The 21,181-nt window shown below is 34.2% G+C and overlaps 1 protein-coding gene across 1 annotated transcript in view; it reads right to left on the bottom strand.

Annotated features, from left to right (window-relative positions):
* The window catches only part of LOC145277487 (dynein axonemal heavy chain 5-like), a 690,378-nt gene that overhangs the window by 241,969 nt on the left and 427,228 nt on the right, over positions 1–21,181 (bottom strand). Inside the window, exons 32-36 of the mRNA XM_080128869.1 lie at positions 20,243–20,430; positions 16,943–17,137; positions 7,494–7,790; positions 6,884–7,130; positions 3,502–3,743 (exon numbers count right to left, since the gene is read on the bottom strand). Coding sequence (XP_079984995.1) covers positions 3,502–3,743; positions 6,884–7,130; positions 7,494–7,790; positions 16,943–17,137; positions 20,243–20,430 — 1,169 coding nt within the window. The remainder of the gene's footprint in view (positions 1–3,501; positions 3,744–6,883; positions 7,131–7,493; positions 7,791–16,942; positions 17,138–20,242; positions 20,431–21,181) is intronic.

Genomic DNA, 21,181 nt, shown 5'->3' with positions numbered 1-21,181 from the left:
TATTCTTGCCAATAACAGAACGAAAACAAATAAAGAAGAAAGTTCAAATTAATTATAAATATGTTAGACGGTTTTCTATTTAGGCCTGATTATGTATATCCGGCAAGATCACTTTATATATAAGATTAGGATGTTGCGTAACTAAAATAAAGCTTTATTTCCATGAATATATCATTGTAAAACGCCACCCTTTCAACATCCCATTCGTTAGCCGATTTTATTACAACAAAAATAAAAAATAAATGCTTTCGAAAAAGGAAAAAGGCGATTAAATTTTTTTTTATTTATCCATTCCAAATTTGTTAAACGACTTAAGAAACCTTTTAGGCTTATTTTATACTTTTTAGTTGCGTCTTCCAGTCCCTATGAAGGGGTCATATCTGTCAGTCCGTCAGTCAGTCGGTACGTTTGTCACATTGTGAAATATAAAGCTTATCATCAAACGTGCAGATTGAGAAAGTACATCTCATTAAAGATACGTTCAAACGTTTCTATAAGTTCTCACAATAAATAAGCTGGTCACGAAATAACATATTTGTCGGTCTGTCACGTTTCCTGTTAAAATAGCATTTTCGATGGTGTGTAACACTTTCGGCATTTTCATTGGTCTTTAATGCCTCAGTTTAAAAGCATTTTTCGTTTGTCTGTCACACTAAAATAGAAATTTTGTCTGTCATACTTTCGTTTTAAACAGCATTTTTGTCTGTCACACTTCTGTTCCAAACAGCATTTTCATCACTGAACGCGCAGATTAAATAGCCGCATCTACAGAATATCAAATCTTGTTTTATTTTTATTTATTCCTGACCACGTTCTAAATGAAGTTTAGACACTTGCAGCAACACAATGAAATTAAGTAGACCAACCTGTCAAAAATCAGATCGAATTTCTTCCTCTTAACTTCCAAAAAAGTCTGGTTGTCATTAATTATATAATAACGGCTTCACCCCGTTTTTATATATATATATATATATATATAACTCCTTTGTAAAACTAGACCCCCTTTTATTACCCTTAAAAATATACAAACAAGAAGATCCGTTATGCGTAAAACAGTTTCCAAATTCTGCTCGCTCGCTTGAGGAAACTCCCAACGGGTCGGGTCGTTGGGATACGTGCACAGTAGGAGACTCGAGAACCAAACAAGGCCTTTTTTGATACAAACAAAACAAAATAGAAACGGGAAAATTGCTCCGAAAAGTTGCGCCTGGGAATACAGATAACATCTAATCCTATCAACTGACGTCATCTTCTCATTTATGAAGGATTCACACGAGTATCCCAAACAAAAGGTTGATTTAGAAAAAAAATCACTCATTTTAGACGAGTCCACGCATTGTTGTAAGAGGAACTGTCCGTCGACCAGTGTATTAGTTTGTAAATAATATTAGCGTTTCTAGTCATACTAAAGTTTAAAATTATATTTAAGCTTGTAATAATATAAATGTAATATAAATATAATATAAATGTAATAATATTAATGTATTTCTCCGTAATATATTAATATCAATTTTTCCGTAATATATTAAGTTTGAAACAGTGTTATTATTTTCCTATCATATTTAGTTTTGAAAGAATATAATCGTTTCTCTGTAATATTTCAATTTGAAATTGTATTATCGTTCTTCTGTCATATTTAAGTTGGAAATTATATCATCATTTCCCTGTAATATATATGTTTGAAATAATATTTACTTTTCTATGTAATATTTAAGTTTGAAATAATATTATCGTTTATTTGTCATATTTACGATGAAAATTATATTATTATTTTCCTGCTTTTCTTGAAGTAGTGTTATCGTTCTTCTGCCATATTTAAGTTAAAAATTATATTATCATTTCCCTAGTATAATTAAGTTTGAAATAGTATTATCTTTTTCCTGTCATATTCAATTTATAAATAATATTATCGTTTTTCTGTCATATTTAATTTTGAAATTATATTATCATTTCCCTATCATATTTCAGTTTTAAATAATATTATCAATTCCTTGTCATATTTAAGTTGTAAATAATATTATCGCTCTGTAACATTTACGTTTGAAATAACATTATCTTTATCATGTCATATTTAAGTCGGAAATTATATTATCATTCCCGTCATATTTAAGTTTGAAATAGTGTTATCATGCTCCTGTCAGAGTTAAGTTTTAAATATTATTGTTTTTATATCATATTTCAATTTGAAACAGCATCGTTCGTCTGTCATATTTAAGATTGAAATATTATTGTTTTTATATCATATTTAAATTTGAAATAGCATCGTTCATCTGTCATATTTAAGATTGAAATATTATTGTTTTCATATGATATTTAAATTTGAAATAGCATTGTTCGTCTGTCATATTTAAGCTTGAAATATTATCGATTCCATGCCATACTAATTTTTATAATAGCATTTTCCATTAATTTGTCAAATTTAATTTTTAATAATATTTTCGTTGTAATTCATAGTAAAGTTTTAAACATTTCTATTGGTCTGAGGTGCTTCAGTTGAAAATAAAAACATTGTTAGTCTGTAAGTTTGCAAAAGCATTTTCATTAGTCCGGCTTAAGATGTCAATAACAGTTCGTCGACTGTAAAGTAAGATACTATTTCTCCATACTCTTGTTCATACAACGGTCTGGTAAGTGAGATCGCTATCATTAAGAAATAATGCAAATCTCTTTTTACAAATAAAGAATACTTTATGCAGTTCATAATATGCATATAAACATTATGATTTCCCTTATTCAGTGTCTGGTTCAGATAGTGATGTGATAAGAGGTGCAACTGTTTAGAAAACAAGTTTCTATTGATCTCAGTTTGAAGAACTTTAATGTCTAAATAATTAGAACAGCTCTTATACAGCGAAACAGGTTTTATTTTACCTTTCTCTATAGGTTTATTAAGCAGCAAAACACTACCATCAACAAATCATATATGATTGTTTGGCCTACTGCAGACCTTACTTCCTCACACACTAACACCATCTTTTACTCATCTTACTTTAGGTATTGCCTTCTCTCACCAGTATTATTTCCAGCTTTATGCATATCTTTTTGATTCTGTTCAATAAAATATCTTCCTTGAAAAAGTTTCATAAATGAAACGAAATCTCGAAATAAAATAAACACAATTCTGTATTAATTCGCTTGATTCTATATAGTTGGTGCAACATTAATTGGATGGGAAAGGATCTAAGTACAATAACTGTTAATCACTTCAACTCACATTCGTTACTTCCTTAGAATAAACGAGGAACCTTTTCAATTCTCTGAATTTCATATTCTTATTTTCATGAATTTCTACGATTTAAAATTATAATTAAAACAGTTGTCCGTTATTTGTCGGTTATATTTTTTTCTTTCTATAGATGTACAGACAAACAAACGGACAAACGTTAATAATCTTTACATATTATAACTCATTGACTTATGCATTCTGTAACATAACTTTTATATTGTACGTTGTATTTTGCTGTAAAGAAAAATAGCATCAAATACGTGAAAAGGCATTACCTTAAGTATAGGCAGCCAATCGAGGCCAGAACTACTCATGTAGACCATTCCATTCCTTGAAACGGTGGCTGGTGAAGCGTTGTCAATATTGTGTGGTTCAAAAATGATTTTTGTGTTCGGTGCCATTGGGATTCGATCCCCATTGGCTAAAGTTAAAGTCTTATTGTCATCCAATACAGAATTCAAATTCTCAATCCAAATTGCATCAACGGGACCATCCAATACTATCCAGATATGTTCACCTGATTAAATAAACAAATAAATGAAATGAATATACTCAAGGAGTATAAAACGATTAGCAAGTAGTATTAAAAAAGTACATGAGGAGCGTTCAACAAGTAATGACATGACCCACTTCCTCTTGTCTGATCCAACTGAAATTTTGGATGTGCAATGATTTATATCTCTATGGGTTATGTGATAAATTGCAGCTCTGAACTAATTAAGGCTTTTGATTTATAGATGTTTAAACTGAATCAAGTCTGATCTGGTTTTTATATTTGAAAGGACGCAAATCGCAGGAGACTTTTGATAAAATGAAAAAAAAACATATGGTAATGATAGCCCATCATATGACTTTGTAAAATACTGGTATCGTGAATTCAAATATGGCCGAGAATCTGTTGAAACATCGCCTAGATCTGGTTGCCCGTTTCTGTTATTGATGAGGCATTTTGTTAACCGTTGAGGCTGGTATTTTAGAAGATCTATACGTGGCTATTCATCAAGTAACCCAAGAGGTCAAGATTAGTAAAGGATCTGTAAAAACTATCATCTATAATCATTTGCATATTCACAAGGTATTTGTTCGATGGATTCTCAGGTTGCTGAAGTCTTTCCAGAAGTAAGAACGCGTCAAGTACTCGGAGATGAATTTGAGGATGTGCTAAGAAGATGCGTCTAACTTTTTGAAAAGACTGATTACAAAGAATGAAACGTTGGTTCATCGCTATGATCCAGAGGGAGTAATAATGACTTACTCTGCTGGCAAAGTGCACTACAATTACAGCAGCTTCATTTTTGATGGGCGGGGCAAGATTAGTGCAAATATCAGAAGCACGGGTGTGTGGCTATGAAAATTTCACCATCTTCCTACTTTCCCGATCTGACTCTTACATCTTCCCATCCTTGAAATTTATTTTGAAAGAAAAGTGCTTCCCATATAATGCAGCCTTAATTTCCCAAGTCACATCGTGTTCGATGGACCAATCTGGTGTGTTCTACAAAAACGGCCTCCGGATCTGCATTAAAATATGGAGTATATGCATAACTCTGGCTCATTCCTATGTAGAGAAGAACTAATAACTGTGGCAAGTTTCGTTGTTCTACTGCTATGAGAAGCGGAATAGCAGCATTACATATTGAACGTCTTTCGTGTTTTGAGAACATTGAAATTATGAATTACGCTAATTTTTAATGAATTTTTGATGAACATATTTCTCACCACATAGAATTTTTATTCCTAAAACAAATATATACAACGCCTGCTGCACGGCGTAAATCCAAGAGATTGACTAAACTCGTATCTATTACGTTCACAAAGATCTCCTGTTGAAAAAACAAAACAAAACAAAAAAGACTTCGGAATAGTTATAATGTGGCTAAATATTCAAGTAAAGTATGCCATCTTTAGATGCGAGCTTTTTAATCCCAGCTACCAATCTTTATATTAATATATATAATGTTGTTTATTTATTTTCTGTGTCACGCTTACATCTGTGTCACGCTTACATCTGTGTCACGCTTACATCTGTGTCACAGAAACCATCATCATCGCAAACTAGAATTAATGAGAAACGAGTTACCTCCATTTATAGTTGCTCTTTATCAGTTAAAATTCATTAAAATAATTTCTTTTCCGAAAATTAAAAACAACAACAAAAAAAATCATGGCTGTCTGTGGGTTCGGTTTCAAATTGGCTATAAACAATTATTCACAAAAAAAACCCCAACGTTTTGTGTGTTGGATGTTGGGTTTTCATTGAAAAAGTCTAAATTTGTTAAAATCAATTCTTTTTAGCTTTAAAAAGTTAAAAATGCATTTGTCAAAAAATTGGGGCAATGTCAAGTTTCTTTCAAATTCTCCAAAAAACTTTAAAATGACGACTTGTACAGGTTTTCGGTGGCGCTGAAAGCGAATATCACATTTAAATTTGGGACAGATACGTAGTTTTCATATGAAGAAATTACTTTGTCAAAAAGTGGAAGATAACTTTCCTATATAAATTTAACGTAAAATGAGCACCCACTTTCTAACCACCTAGTAATTTTTTCATAGCATAAGCAAATTTAACTGTGATATTCGTTTTCAGCATCCCCGAAACCGGCGCTGTTTTTTTACTAAGAGATGCGTTCATTTTTTCATCTCATAATCTAGGACGCTAATTATGCTGTCAGTAAGTTTACAAAAATATACTTTTGTTTTTCGTTCTTTTTTCATTATAGAATTTGTATAATTAACAGTTGCTTCTGCAGTTTAATATTTCACAAAAAATCTGTTTACATTAGGGGACGGTGGAGGAACTGGTGGTGTTGTGGCGGCTGCGGCCGCCAGAACACCACTCGCCCCTCTACCGCCCCCTAATAATGGTTAATCAAACTACAGACGCACCTGTTAAAAACTATACAAGTTCTATAATTGAATACCAACCTAAAAAAAAGAACGAAAAACAAAAGTATATTTTTGTAAAACGCTCATGTAAGCTTACTAACTGCATAATTAGTGTCCTAAATTATGAACGAATCTCTTAGTAAAAAACAGTGCCGGTTATCGAGGATGCTGAAAACGAATATCAGTTAAATTTGTTAAATGATATGGATAATTACTAGGCGGTTAGAAAGTGGGTGCTCATTTTACGTTAAATTTATATAGGAAAGTGATCCCCCACTTTTTGAAAAAGTAATTTCTTCATATCATGAAAACTACATATCTGCCCCAAATTTAAATGTGATATTCGCTTTCAGCACCACCGAACACGTACAAAAGTCGTCATTTTAAAGTTTTTTGGGGAGTTGGAAAGAAACTTAACGAAAAATTGTTTTTAATTCGTTGTTATTTGTTTTGTTTTATTTTATATTTATTTTATTTATAATTTGTTTTATTTTTTTTTCAACTTCTGTTGAATTTCCACGTGTTATGCTAGTCATTTTTATTCTATTAAGAATTTTGTCCGTGTGATAGATTAATCTTATTTGCATGTATTAATTTTACACTTATGCTTTGCATGTATTAATTAAATATTTATGCGTTGCATGTTTTAATTAAATATTTATGCTTTGCATGTGTTAATTGAACATTACGCTTTGTTAAGATTAGCAAACACAAGTCTCAGTTAAGTATTCAATCTGCCAATGAATTCCACTATTCGGAGAAAGCATTTACCTTTTTTGGCTCTGAGCGTGCGCCTCCAGAGGGTTGAGAAAATTCCATCGGTCCAGTCGTTTGTGGCCACATCGAGTTTGCCGAACATCTGGGATGAAGTGATGGCTTTTGGGTTCATTCGCATCTCTTTGTGAACTTCTCCACACTCTGTTAATGCTTTGATCAAAGTGTGAATGCAGCAGGTTTTGCCAGCCCCGCTTGGTCCAAGGGTCATCATACCATGACGCACACGTTGCGTCTCATACAGCTAAAAGTACACATTCATAACAACAAATAAACAAATGAAACTGCTACAATATTTACTTATATACTTAAACTTTTACTTATATACTTATATACTATTTACTTATATACATATGATTAAAGTGGTATTATTTCATTAACTCTACAGTGTTCTGATCTTTTACATCATTCTTTATCCCCCAAGAGCTGGGGTCTACAGCAAAGCTAGTAAGGATGGTCAAAAGTCAATTAGATGAAAAGCACCTGGCGTAGGATGTGTATACTGCGCTTACTGTTGCTTGACTTCGAAGTTTGAACAGAAAGCGAGTGAAAGATAATTCTATAATAATTAAATTGAACTCCATCTCGTCGAAAATATGTCACTTACTTGTATAAGTTTCAACGTCCATGTTGGGTGGTCGACAAGTTTAGCCTTTTCGATTTGTTTGGAGATGGCGTTTTCGAGGAGAGCATAAACCTGTTTGTCCAGGACAATTCCAGGGAAAAGGTCGTTGATCAAGGAGAGAAATAGTGGTTCATCTTGGTCGACTAATTTGGAGAGATTCATGTCTCGAAGCACCCGCATCACAATTGTTTGTTCTGTGTCATCGGGACACGCGCGTTTTACTGCACCTAAAGTCCGGAGAACGGACAGAATGTTCCGAAGGCCAAAATCGTAATGGACCTGTGGATAGAAATTTTAAAAAAAGAAAAAGCAAAAATTACAATAAATATTTATGATTCTTTCCTAAAAGTCAATGGTACTCTTGCATACTCGGGTGGACCAATTTCAGCATCAACAGGAGAATAATAATAATAATAATAATAATAATAATAATAATGATAATGATAATAATAATAATAATAATAATAATAATAATAATAATAATGATAATAATAATAATAATAATAATAATAATAATAAATATTAAGGAAAACACTTGAATGCGGAGAATAATACAAGAATAAAATATAACGAAGAAGCATTACAGGGAACGAAGAACACAGAAGCTGCATATCTACAAGTTCTACACCTCCATCACGCATTCCCCACCCCCGTGTCTTATCACCGTCCCCCAATAGAAAAGTGATACCAAAGAGTTGAGAAGGATCAAGGAGGATGGAAAGACCGAGGAGAGAGCGCTGATAAGACCTCCGCTGGATAAGCGCGAAGAGAACTGGGACCTTGGGGAGGCTTAGTGCCACTCAAATTCCAGTATAAACCAATGCCCACTGCCAGCGAGAAATCAATGGTAAATGGCTGTTGCGATGACGCACATTTATTTGCAAATACTATCGAAGGAGGTGGAGAGAGCTGGACGTCTGGGGAGACTTGTTGTCACTCAGCTTCCAGAGAACACCACAAGTTTCCAGTTAGATCGGTTGGGTGAAAGCTCCATGTGAACCAATAATAATAATGATAATAATGATAATAATGATAATAATAATAATAATAATATAGCAAGTTTATTATACAAACATTATTGGCTTCATACATGTATACATGTATGTGCATACGTGTTTCTGCTTCAATCTCTTTAGAGAAACCGCAAGAGACAGAGATAAACATCTAACAGAGATAAAAAAATCTCACCGCAAAGTAATAAAAGTGAAATAAATATGTTAAGTAAATTAATAAAATGTTATGCAAGGAAGTGTTAAGCCCCTGCCCTCCCCTTAACTCCAACCCCCTGTTCCCTACCCTATAATTTGGTTTATATTTTTCTTTATTATAAATGTTAATTCCTTTTCAAATAATGGAGAAACTTTAAAAATGACTATTTAAAAGCTGGTTTCGTTGTATAAACATTCGGCTTGGTGACACAACTCCTCTAAAGGCATTGGAACAGAAACATATGTGCACATATGTAGCCAATAATAGTTGTTTAATTAAATATAATACTATTATTACGTCCTGCTTTTCATTGAGCACTTTATGACAGATGCTTGCGTTTAAGTATATTTACATCCATGAAACTACAAAGATACAATCATTATATATATATATACATATATATATATATATATATATATAAATATTATATATATATATATATATATATATATATATGTGTGTGTGTGTGTGTGTGTGTGTGATTAATCCATCTCTTCAAGAATAAAAGAAAGCGCATTGATTGTGATAACTACCGTGGAATATCACTGCTCTCTGTGGCTGGAAAAGTACTAGCCAGGGTCATTTTGAACAGGATAATCATTCATCCAGTAGACAAAATTTATCCTGAGACGCAGTGTGGCTTTAGATCTGGAAGGGGAACCATCGACATGATCTATTGTTTATGCCAAGTTGCAGAGAAGGTACGTGAGAAAAATCAGGATCTGTTTGTCGTTTTTATCGACCTAACCAAGGCGTTTGACTCTGTCAACAGAGTCGCACTTTGGAAGGTTTCAAATAAAGTTGGAATCCCTGAAAAAATGTTAAATCTAAGTATATCCTTTCACGAGAATATGGAGGCACGTGTAAGAGCAGACGGAAATTCTCTGAGTCATTCAAGGTAAAAACCGGTACGAAACAGGGGTGTGTTATGACACCTGTGCTCTTTGCCATCTTCTTTTCAATCATGCTCGAGCATGCTTTTAAAGATTACACGCAAGGTGTCCATTTTGAGTTTAGAACTACCGGGGGTCTTTTCAATCATCAAAGATTCAAAGCTAAAACACTAACAAGAAGCAAAATGGTTCGTGATTTTCTTTTTGCAAACGATGCTGTACTCGTGGCCACTTCATTTGAAGAAGCACAAGAATTAGTTGACAAGTTTTCTTATGCCGCAAAAGCATTTGGTTTGACGATTAGTATTAAAAAGACAGAAGTTATCTACCGACCAAAGCGCACCCCGTTGCAGCAAGGTGGTGTGAATATTCCGAGACCAGAATATGTGGAACCCGCTCAGAAAATCTTAGTGAATAGACAGCCTCTAAAGTATGTTAAATCCTTTGCATATCTCGGAAGTAAGGTAAATTCGTCAGCATCACTTGATGATGAGATATTGAGCAGACTTTCAAAGGCGACTGATGCCTTCGGCAAAATGTGGTCAAGAGTATGGAATGAAAGAGGTTTGACTCTAAAGACCAAAATCTCACTTTATCGTGCAGTGATTGTTTCGATACTCCTGTATGGATCGGAAGCCTGGACCCCATACCGTAGGAAGATTGCGCAACTGGATACATTCCACAAGTGTTGCCTTCGCAGTATATGTGGATTAACATGGAAAGACAAGGCCCCTAACTCGGGATTGTTTGCTAGGTGCGACATTTTAAGTATTGAGGTCTTCCTGATGAAGTCTCAGTCACCTTGTTCGCATGGATGAAAACCGTCTTCCTAAGCAACTAGCATACAGTCAACTGAAAGAGGGTAATCGAAATGTGGGTCGTCCATTTCTGGGGTAAAGGGATAAGCTGAAAGACAATCTTATGCACGCAGGCCTGAACACAAATACCTTTGAAGAAGATCCTGCGGATAGAAAATTGTGGAGGGAAAAATGTTTTGCGGGCATTAACACATGCATTGACACACGGTTATCGAATCAAACAAATGTTAGTAGAGCAAGAGTAGGAACAGCACCTTCCCAGCCTGTGTCCTGTGAGTCGTGCGGCTTGGTTTATGGGAGCAGAGCTGGCTTCGTGTCACACATGCGGCACAAGCATTGAAGGCAGAGTGAAACAGAGCGAGTTTTTTTGGCCCTCATGCGTCGAACACGACGGGAGAGTCCATTATATATATACTACTATCGGGGGCACCTGGCGTTGCCCGGGTGTGGAGAGGTGGTGTAGTAAGGAACCCCAAGAGTGGAGAGAGGTGTAAAAAAAGTGTTAGTTGGAAAGCAGGCTCGAACCCGAAACGCGAAGAAGGAAATTAAAACGAAAAAAAAAAAAACTAATGTCTTAGCTGATGCGTCCATCGCGAAACCGGAAGTCGCGAGCGTTCGAATTAAGAGTAGTCAATCGAAAAGAGAGAATGACATGCGAAAATTCGAGGAAAACCCGACCTCTCCTTGTAGAAAACTGGCCAGTTGAGGGTGAAGGAATTAATGCTTTTGGCCAATTTTTCGATATTTGTCGTCCGAAAGACCGACTTTATAATTACGTCGATTTTGACACGTTCCGATGCGCCTGTGAAAAGTTTTTTTTCGCCTCCCTCGCCAATCTTTCACGAGAAACACCCGTTTGGCTGAAACTACTGTCAATAATTTCCCCCACTCTTTATCTGTGCTTAAGTCCAAACTTAGATTCTATGAGCAGACCTTCTTTCTCAGAGGTGCACGACTGTGGAACTCTCTTCCATTTGCCTGTTTCCCACCTGACTACAACTTGGATGTCTTCAAGTCCAACATAAACAAACTCATGACAAACCGCCCCTTAAGTAAGACACTCTATCAAATCTCCAATACTAATTATTACTACAATACTATCTCATTGATTACTGTACACGCAATAACCCTTATCTCTGAGTGGCCTCCGGGCCTTGATAAGTGGTGACCTTCATGTAACCCCCCACAAAAAACTACGCCCTTTTAACTGTCCTTACTTTGCTCGTTCTCTGAGTTTGTTCTGATGCAGTGTAAAAAATGATGCGGATGCTGGGATAAACCATTGCATGTTTAATTCATTTTCATCATGTTTAAAGGTACAAAATTTATATAAAGATTTAAATAGAATGTGCGAAAATTCCTCGATAGCTCTTTCGGTTATCATCTCGTCAGAAAAAAATGGATAGCATACAAAACAATATTATTGGCGAAATTAAAGAGCAACGAAACAACGAAAACATTATTTGTCTTTATGGAACTTTGACCCTTTTCTCCCTCGTTTCCCCCCCCCTCGTTGTGCCAAGTTTTAGTCGCTTTTAAACGCTGTATTTACAGATGAAACCTTTCTTTTAATCGTTTTGTTTTTCCTATTTTTGGCAAATCCAAGTGCTCTTTAATTTCGGCAATAATATTGTTTCTTTGCTATCGAATTTTCCTGATGAGATGATAGCCGAAAGAGCTCTCGAGAAATTTCCGCACATTCTATTTAAATAAATAAATAAATAAATATATATATATATATATATATATATATATATATATATATATATATATATATATATACATATATATATATATATATATATATATATATATATATATATATGACCACAAAAAAAAAAACGGGCCGCGTGTACACTTTATGTGATATCTCCATTATCACCGATTGCCCTTATTTTACAGGACATGACAGAATAAACGTGAGTACACCAAGGCCCCAGTAGGAGCTGGGACAAAGAATACACTGTGTTAAATTTTACTACAAAACAGGCTCGTTTAAGAAAACCTAGGACAGTTTCATGCGTCAGTTCGAATGTGAACGGCTCCATCCAAAAGCAGAATTCAGAACTGTGTGGACCACTTCGAGAAGTATGGGACCGTGGAGAACTTCAACGCTGCTAGAGAGAACCGTCCAAGCCACTCGGGACGTCCCAAGAAGCGAACAGACGAGCTGGTCGAAAGAGTGAGAGAGTCTCTCCAGCAGAGTTCGAAACGCCCCGTGAAGTCAGTCCCTCGGTATGTCCCGTGAGACTTGCAGGAGAGTGCTGGTGAACGATATCAGGGCTTACCCATACAGAAGGGACTCTGCAGACCCTTACACAAGAAGCAGAGGAGGGCTATGACAGTTAAGATGCTCGAGAAGATGCTCCCGGTTATATCTGCCATCGTATTTCTAAAATTAAATGTAGAAATACATTGGCAGTTCAACGTGTTTTCCTACAAGATGAAATCCTGTTTAATTCTGATACATATAATTCGTTACGTAGTAAACACCTTTTTCTTTGGGCCATGGTTTGGAAAGAACTATCTTTCTTTGATAAACTCCGTTTTTCTAGGTTTTTATCCATCGGCGATAATTTTACCCGTATTAAATGTACTTCTTCTTATGATAAATATTTAAAAAATTTAATTACTAAGAAGTTTGGGATTATAACAAATTTGGATAAACATATATTTAATTATTCTTCTCATGTTTTGTCCACTACAGAAGAATTTGTTTTATCTGCTGGCTTACAATTTTGCATTCCTCCCCCTTCTGTTGATAAAATCTCAGTATTTAGTGAAATTGAATTATTGTATACTCAATTAAAACACCATTCGCCTATCTCTACTGATGAATTAACTAGTGTTAAAATTCAGTTGGGCGAATTAGGTCGGAGGTTTTCTGCCATAAATACTAAATCTAGTGATTTTGTTTGGCAGAAAAATCATTTTGAAGCTGCAAAATTAATTAGGTCTAATCCCGACATTTACCTTTCTCGCCCGGATAAAGGATCGGGCGTTGTTATACTTAACAAAACGGATTATATCTCCAAAATGTTACAAATCTTGGACGATAAAAGTAAGTTTCTCCGTTTGGGTGATTTATGCCATGATGATACTTTTCGTATGGAAATAAAAATCCAGAAAAGATTTCTTCAACTTCATAAAAGCGGATTTATTTCTAAGGAGATTTATGATAGAATCCGACCCATCGGTTCTCAAAGGCCTAGATTGTACGGTTTACCCAAGGTCCATAAACCCAACATTCCTTTGCGACCCATTTTATCTATGTTGGGTTCTGCACAACACGAACTTGGTAAATGGCTAGTTGACCTTCTTAAACCTGTGCTTTCTTTTTATTCGGTCCATTGTATCTCTGATTCTTTTCAATTCGTATCTCAGATACAAAAATTACCTTTATCTAAAAATACCGAGTTCTTGGCTTCCTTTGACATTAATAGTCTTTATACTAATATACCTTTGGATGAAACCATTCGTATTTGTGCTGACTATCTATACCGTGGCCCCTTAAAATCTCCACAATTTCCTGAACGAATTTTTGTTGAACTAATGGAACTTGCTACTAAATCAGTCTCCTTTAGTTTCAACAACATTATGTACCGTCAAATTGATGGGATATCAATGGGTAGCCCTCTTGGTCTTTCGTTAGCCAACATTTTCGTTGGATTTTTGGAAAACGAATTATTTTCCAAAATTATTAAGCCAGCATTCTACACACGCTACGTTGATGATACTTTTGCATGCTTTCCCTCTCGGAGCGAAGCTAAACAGTTTCTTTGTCTTCTTTGCAACCTGCATCCATCTTTACAATTTACTATGGAGGTTGAAGACTGTAGCTCTCTCCCATTCCTCGACGTTCGTGTTTCTAAAGTTGGTACTACGTTTGAGACCTCTGTTTATAGAAAACCTACATTTACAGGGCTCTATCTTAATTGGTTTTCTTTTGCCCCTCAGTCTAGAAAAATAAACCTCATTAGCGCTCTTACGCATCGTGCACTTATGATTTGTTCACCAAACCGTCTTGATACGGAACTTGGTGAAATTACAACTATTTTTCTTAATAATGGATATCCCATTAATATAATAAAATCTACTATTGAACGTAAAATTACTACATTTAATAGCGGTAAACATATTGGTCCATCACGTTGTCCCATTTATCTAAAATTACCATGGTTGGGTCCTGATGGCTTTCATATTGTTAAAAGGATTTCTTCTGCTACTCAACGATGTTTTCCAGCTACTATGCTTAGAGTAGTTTACACAACTCGAACCTTTTTCTCTTCTTTTCGTAAAGATGTTTTGCCAACCATTCAAAAGAACTCTGTTGTTTATAAATTCGTTTGTCAGTGTGGAGCTGACTACGTTGGCAAAACGTCCCAAAGATTAGAAATGAGAATATCCCAACATATCCCTCGGGATATTCGACTACACCAGGTTTCGAGAGCATCCGGGCACTCCCAGGCTCATGAGTCTGCCATTGGCGATCACCTGTTGAGTATAAATAGGTGTGCCGATCAATATTCCGATGGGTGGTTTTCTGTTTTATACAGTGCTAGGTCGAACTATCATCTCAATATCATTGAGGCGTTAGTTATTAACAACTCTCGACCTAGCCTGTGTAGACAAAAGATTCTTAGACATCAGTTGGAGATATTCATTGATTTAAAACCACCTGAACAGTGAGATTTTTTTTTTCTCCACTGTTCTTCCAACTGTAACCAAAATTCCCCTCTTCCCTCATTCGTTTTCTTAGTTTTTAATCTATCATTCTGACGTTTCCTTTTAGAGGGTCAGACGATAAGGCCTTAGGGAAAATTTTAATTTCACCTGCCCATTTCTTGTTTTTTTGGTATTTAAATTAAATTATATATATATATATATATATATATATATATATATATATATATATATATGTTACATGATAAGGGCTGTCCCCTTTTCATGTAAGTATAAAAATAGAGAGATTGCTTAAAATTAAAATAAAATGAGAGAAAACAGAAATCGAACCTTGGATATAAGTTTTAAACAACAATAGGTTTAAATGGAATGTCCAGTAAATTGTTAATTCTGATGAAATAAATAATAAATAAACTATTCAATTGTTAGAAAGAATGTGAATAATAAAATATGGGTTAAATAAATTAGATATGTAGATTGAATTCCTTTGTAAAAACATCAAAGAAAAAAATAGGTTATTGGGAAATCATAATGTCAGAAACGTGCAAAGTCGTGCATGTTGAAACACGTAAATTTTGCTCACGTGGCCGGACATGCATGGATTTATCAATATAGGAAGTGAGAGTTAGTTAGTTAGTCAGAGAGTTAGACAGTGATAAACTCAGAGAGGGTCTGGGAATTCGAACGTCTAGGAAGCGAGACGGTCACTTTGAAACTAAAATGGGAAGCTTTGAATTCTTGATGAGAAAACCACGGCCGGTCGTGAAGAAATAAACCCATCATGTGTTTTGATAAAGCTTGTCTTTGTGTTGTGATTCCAGCAAAAGGTAAAGTGAATTGTTATTATATGTCTGTGTTATAAAATGTCGTGACATACACATCTCATATCCACAATGTGAATCTACATCTCATATCTACACTAAGACTGTCTGAACACTATCTCCTCACTCTAAGAGCATCACATAGCAACACATCTATTAACCTAAGAATGAACATATGTTTAATATATATGAATCGTCATAACACGAACACGGAACGAACAATCTCTCTCACAACATCCCTCTCTAGAACTCTTACTATTTCAACATCTCTCTCACTAAGATACAACATCACTTGTAATAAGACTCTCAACGAGAAACACTCTAATAAGACTCTTCTAAGACTGCGCGTGTAATAAGACTCTTTCTAAGCATCACTTATAAGACTCTCTGAATAAGACCCCTATATAACATATATATATACATATATATATATATATATATATATATATACTTTGGTGGTCTTTTCTTATTGTGAAGTTGAATATGTCATATTTACCGTCGTTTAAGACAGTTTTGACAAAATAATTAGCGTACACGCCGACAAATACGCATACTTTTCTGAACTTGACGATTAATAATTCATTTTATTTAGATTATTCGGACTACTGTTCTCATCATGGGTGGTATTTTCACTATGTTTCGTTGAATGTAATCTCTTCAGATGTTATTCGTAAAACTCGTGAATCTTTCTGTCGAACTCAAGAATCAGCAAAGAATTTAGAACGGAACCCTTTATTTATTCCACATGTAGTAGCATGTTCTCGTTCCGTCAACCACGATCTGGTAGAAATCCTAAGTATGTCGCAATTTTATTTTGAGTGTCACTCCCACTGAGGATTTAAACTTCAATATTCAGAAAAAAAATCTCGAACCCGACATGATCCACTAGACGAAGGTCGAAGGTTACATCGACCAAAACGTTGTGAACATAACACAGTAAGTGAGGACATAAGTCCGAATAATCCAAACACGTTAACTTTTAACTTAAATGAAGAGGCTGAGTTTACCTGTTTAGTGAGTTGTTCCTCGCAGAGTTTGTACAAAGTGAAGAATTTGCAAGCAAGAATTACGTTGTTAATGAATCCAACACTGGCCATCTTTACCCGGATGATTATTTGGCGGTCGGGAACCATCATGGCGACTGTGCGAAAATTGATTTTTAAATTTTCGGGTAATTCTTGGCGACCAGCATAGCCAGGATTCTGCAAGAAATGATGAGAAAAAAGGTTTAAATGCTTTTAAATACATATTTTAAAAACAAGAAAAACACCCCAATATGAAAATAATTCTTCCCTCTTTACTTAATTGTACCTTTTTTTATTTTATATGTGTGTGTGCATCTCACATAAAAAAATAAGCTTAATCAGTCTTAGGAGTAATATTCATTTACATCTGAAATAACGTGTCTGGCATTGATGTAAAAAATACGACATACAAAAGAGAACCTGCAAAAATGGGGGGAAAACATAAGAATAAGGGGAAATAAAAGAAAGCGTCTCATTATAGAAATAAAGTGAATGATCTCTTTCTGAATTAACTTTAAACAGCCAGTATGGGCGGGTTGCCTTACTTGCTATTTGATTTTTTCATTTCCCTAAGGACATTGAAATATCCGGCAGTGTTTTACTTGAGTACATTTGTGTGACGAGCTAAATATCATATAGATATAAAAATACACACTAGTCTTTATCAAAGAATAGCTATATCTTGAACCACTCAACTGTTCCAGAAATTAACTGACCCTTTTCTTGCATTAGCAAAATACAAAATCAACTTCACAATCTAGTGGGGAGCTGTCCGTTCTTTTATCTACAGTCAATTTTTCATAGAAAATAGATTGATATGCTTTCACTACTCCATGTTGGACTGAGCTCCAATCCTTGGTTCATGACTGTAAGACATTCACACGAAGAACTCGCCTCCCTATCATAGTCGCAAAGAACGTATACACACAAAACATCAAAATCAATACTATATATATATATATATAAATATGTATATATATGTGTATATATATGTATATATGTATATATATATATAAATAATTATATATATGCATATATATAAATAATTATATATATATATATATATATATATATATATATATATATATATATATATATATATATATATAAAGAATACACAAAGTATAAAAGTTTGTGACTTTTCTTTATTCGTTTTCTATTGATGTTGTGCAGGAATACAAAATATTATTATGAAAAATTTTTTAAACCATTTTACAAGAACATATTTTCGACCGATCCTTCGGTCTTCATCAGTATAACGGAGAAAGCCAATACATATAAAGTCTGTGTGTGTGAAAGAAAAATGAAAAGACTAAAAAAAAATTAAAGTAGCATTTCAACGTTTTGTTTTCACGTAACAAAGTTTTCTTTCCAGACTTCCTCGCTTACTGGTGGATTTTCATTTGTGTTTGACGATTGTATTTAACTGTTTAAATTTTTTAACGTTCATTTTTTTTGGTGTTTATTTTTTCTGAATTACTCTTCCTTGAATATATATTTCTGGTTAAGATGAAGTTTGCTATAGCAGCATGGATTAACTATGATTGCTTCCGACCCTTGTACAAATAAATCTGATTTTTAAATAGTCATTCCAAAGTGAAGCGTATTATGCTTACAGTTTGCTGCTACATTTTTCTAAGACTTTCTGTAATAAACACTTTTTTCTAAGGTAATATTTTTCTCTTCATTTGGCTGATGATATCAATCGCGAAGAGTAAATCTCTCATGGAGAGAGCAAAGTATACATCTGAGTTTGTTAACGCTTTTGTAAAGTCTGAATTCGATATGTCTCTTTGGTTGGCGCATATTTCGACTAGACAGAGTTTGATTATATTATTAAAAACATAATTTCGGGCAGTTATTGTATAACACCGAGTAATGTTTAATGATTTATTTATTTAATAAATCAAACGATGTTTTATTTTTTTTCTGATATTTTTGGTTTTTCCTATTATTTAGATTCTTCGAACTACTGTTCTCATCTTCGGGTGTATCTAGTCGAACTCGGAAGGTCTCTGTCGAACTCTAGAATCTACCGGAATACCGAACGGAACCATTTATTTATTTCACTGGGGTAGAATGCTCTCATTCCGTCAGCCATGACTGGATAGAGGTCCTAAGAAATTCACAATTGTATTTTTCAGTCGCCTGCACTGAGTATTGAACCTTCAACCTTCAGGAGAATATCACTTTACAATTAATTTTCAATGTACTCTAACTACTGCGCCACAGATCCTTCCGTACGAAATTCAATCCAGATTCCCGAGTTCGATAGAAATATTCTCAAGTTCGATAAAATACACCTGAAGAAGGTCGAAAGTTACATAAACTGAAGCATTGTGAAAATGACACTGAAGATGAGAACAGTAGTTTGAAGAATTCAAATAATAGGAATAACCAATCTTCATCAAAAAAAATCAGAAATGTTATATATTTCTGTTTCAAAGAAGAAATTTTCCCATCGACATACTCTTCGCGAATAATACCACCATCAAAATGAAGAGAAAAGTTATCGCTCAAAAATGTTTTTCTACCGAAAAATGACTAAAAACCTAGAGATTTGATATTGTGATACTTTTCAAATAACCTTTCAAAATAATATATCTTTTAAAAGAGAGTCACAACTTATCAAGCCCTGAAGGCTTCTTGAGGATAAATATTAATGAGTGTAAGATAGTCAGTGATCAGTAGTGGTAAAAAATTGATTATTTAAGAGGACAGTTCAACAAGAACGTTTTTACATTGGATTTGAAGACGTCTATGTTGTATTCGGCTGGAAACCAGGCTCTCGGTAAAAAGGTCCACAGGTGGACAGTTCCAGGACTAAAGCTTAGTTCATGGAACTTGGGTTTAGATTTAGGCACAGATAGAGAGATGGGAGAAATTGTTGAGAGTGGTTATAGATAGACGAGTGTTTTATATAAATGTTTTACAAAGGGGACTATAGATTAAAGCTCAGTCAAGCACTTGCCATAAAAATCAATGTGATCAAACTCCTCTCTCTCTCTCTCTCTCTCTCTCTCTCTCTCTCTCTATATATATATATATATATATATATATATATATACTTCTTAGATAATCATTAATTAACACGGGCTAAATATAAATATATATTTATATACAGAAAAAGACAGAGGTGTGTATGGGAGAGAAATAGAGCGGGTGTATATGTTTGCATCTGCATGTGTGCATGTGTATGTGTGTAAGAGAGAGAGCGAGAGAGAGAGAGAGAGAGAGAGGGGGGGGAGGAGAGAAAGGGAGAGAGAGAAAGATGGTACTTGCCATAGTTAAGAAAATACCAAATTCTGGATTCATGTGCACCGTATCGCCGTCTGTAAAGATAAACTGTTTCTTTCTTTCCTTTTTGCACGTGAGAACAATGGCGATTTGTTGCGCAGCCACTGAGAGGACCGGCAAGTCGATTCGATTAAATTCATCGAAGCAACCCCAAGATCCAGACTGAGCAAGACCTACGAATAGAAAACAAAAAGATATACAATAACGAATCATTCATTTGATCTGTTTTACAGTTCTTTTGTAGTCGCCATATTTAATGCCTAAACAGAATAAAAAAAAGTTAAAATAAAACAATTAAACAAAAAATTTTAAAAATTAAAAAGTCAGTATTATAAAATTTAAATTTATGATTTTCCCCAGCGATCGAACATTAATAATACAATATGACGTAGACATTATTTACAAAAAAAAAATCTGCACATTATATTGTCTTTCTGTTAAGCCTCTAATTTTTTTTTATCGTTTTGTCTGCCCCTCATATATTAATCATAAATATAAATGAATCCGATAAAATTATAATATTTGAGTAAAGCAAACCTATGAAGATAGTAAAAGCTCTACACAGTTAAGAGGAGCAATTCATATATAAAATTAAATAATAAGAAGCACTTACAAAGTGTCTGCAATAAGTTTCCAGACATTTTTTGTATGGGCACTTTTAGTGATAGTACTCACATAAAACTCTAGTCCCCTCGAAGTAATCTCCTCCAGCGGCAATGCTATTGTTATATCGCCCCAAATACCCAGAAAGGTCCTCGTTGCTTCAAAATGCCATGACATAAAAAGATTTTTTTCCTTTTTTTCTCGTCTTTATTCCGTATTGATTTGATGATACAATAAAGTTTGATGTAACTTTTATTCCTCATCATATATATACATATACATATATCTATATATACATATACATACACACAAATATATATA

This window comes from Euprymna scolopes, chromosome 6, assembly GCF_053919585.1.
Source record: "Euprymna scolopes isolate OS-2025 chromosome 6, ASM5391958v1, whole genome shotgun sequence".
In the NCBI taxonomy this organism is placed as follows: domain Eukaryota; kingdom Metazoa; phylum Mollusca; class Cephalopoda; order Sepiida; family Sepiolidae; genus Euprymna; species Euprymna scolopes.
The sequence above is the reverse complement of the archived record's forward strand: the minus strand, read 5'-3'. Positions and strand labels throughout refer to the sequence as shown.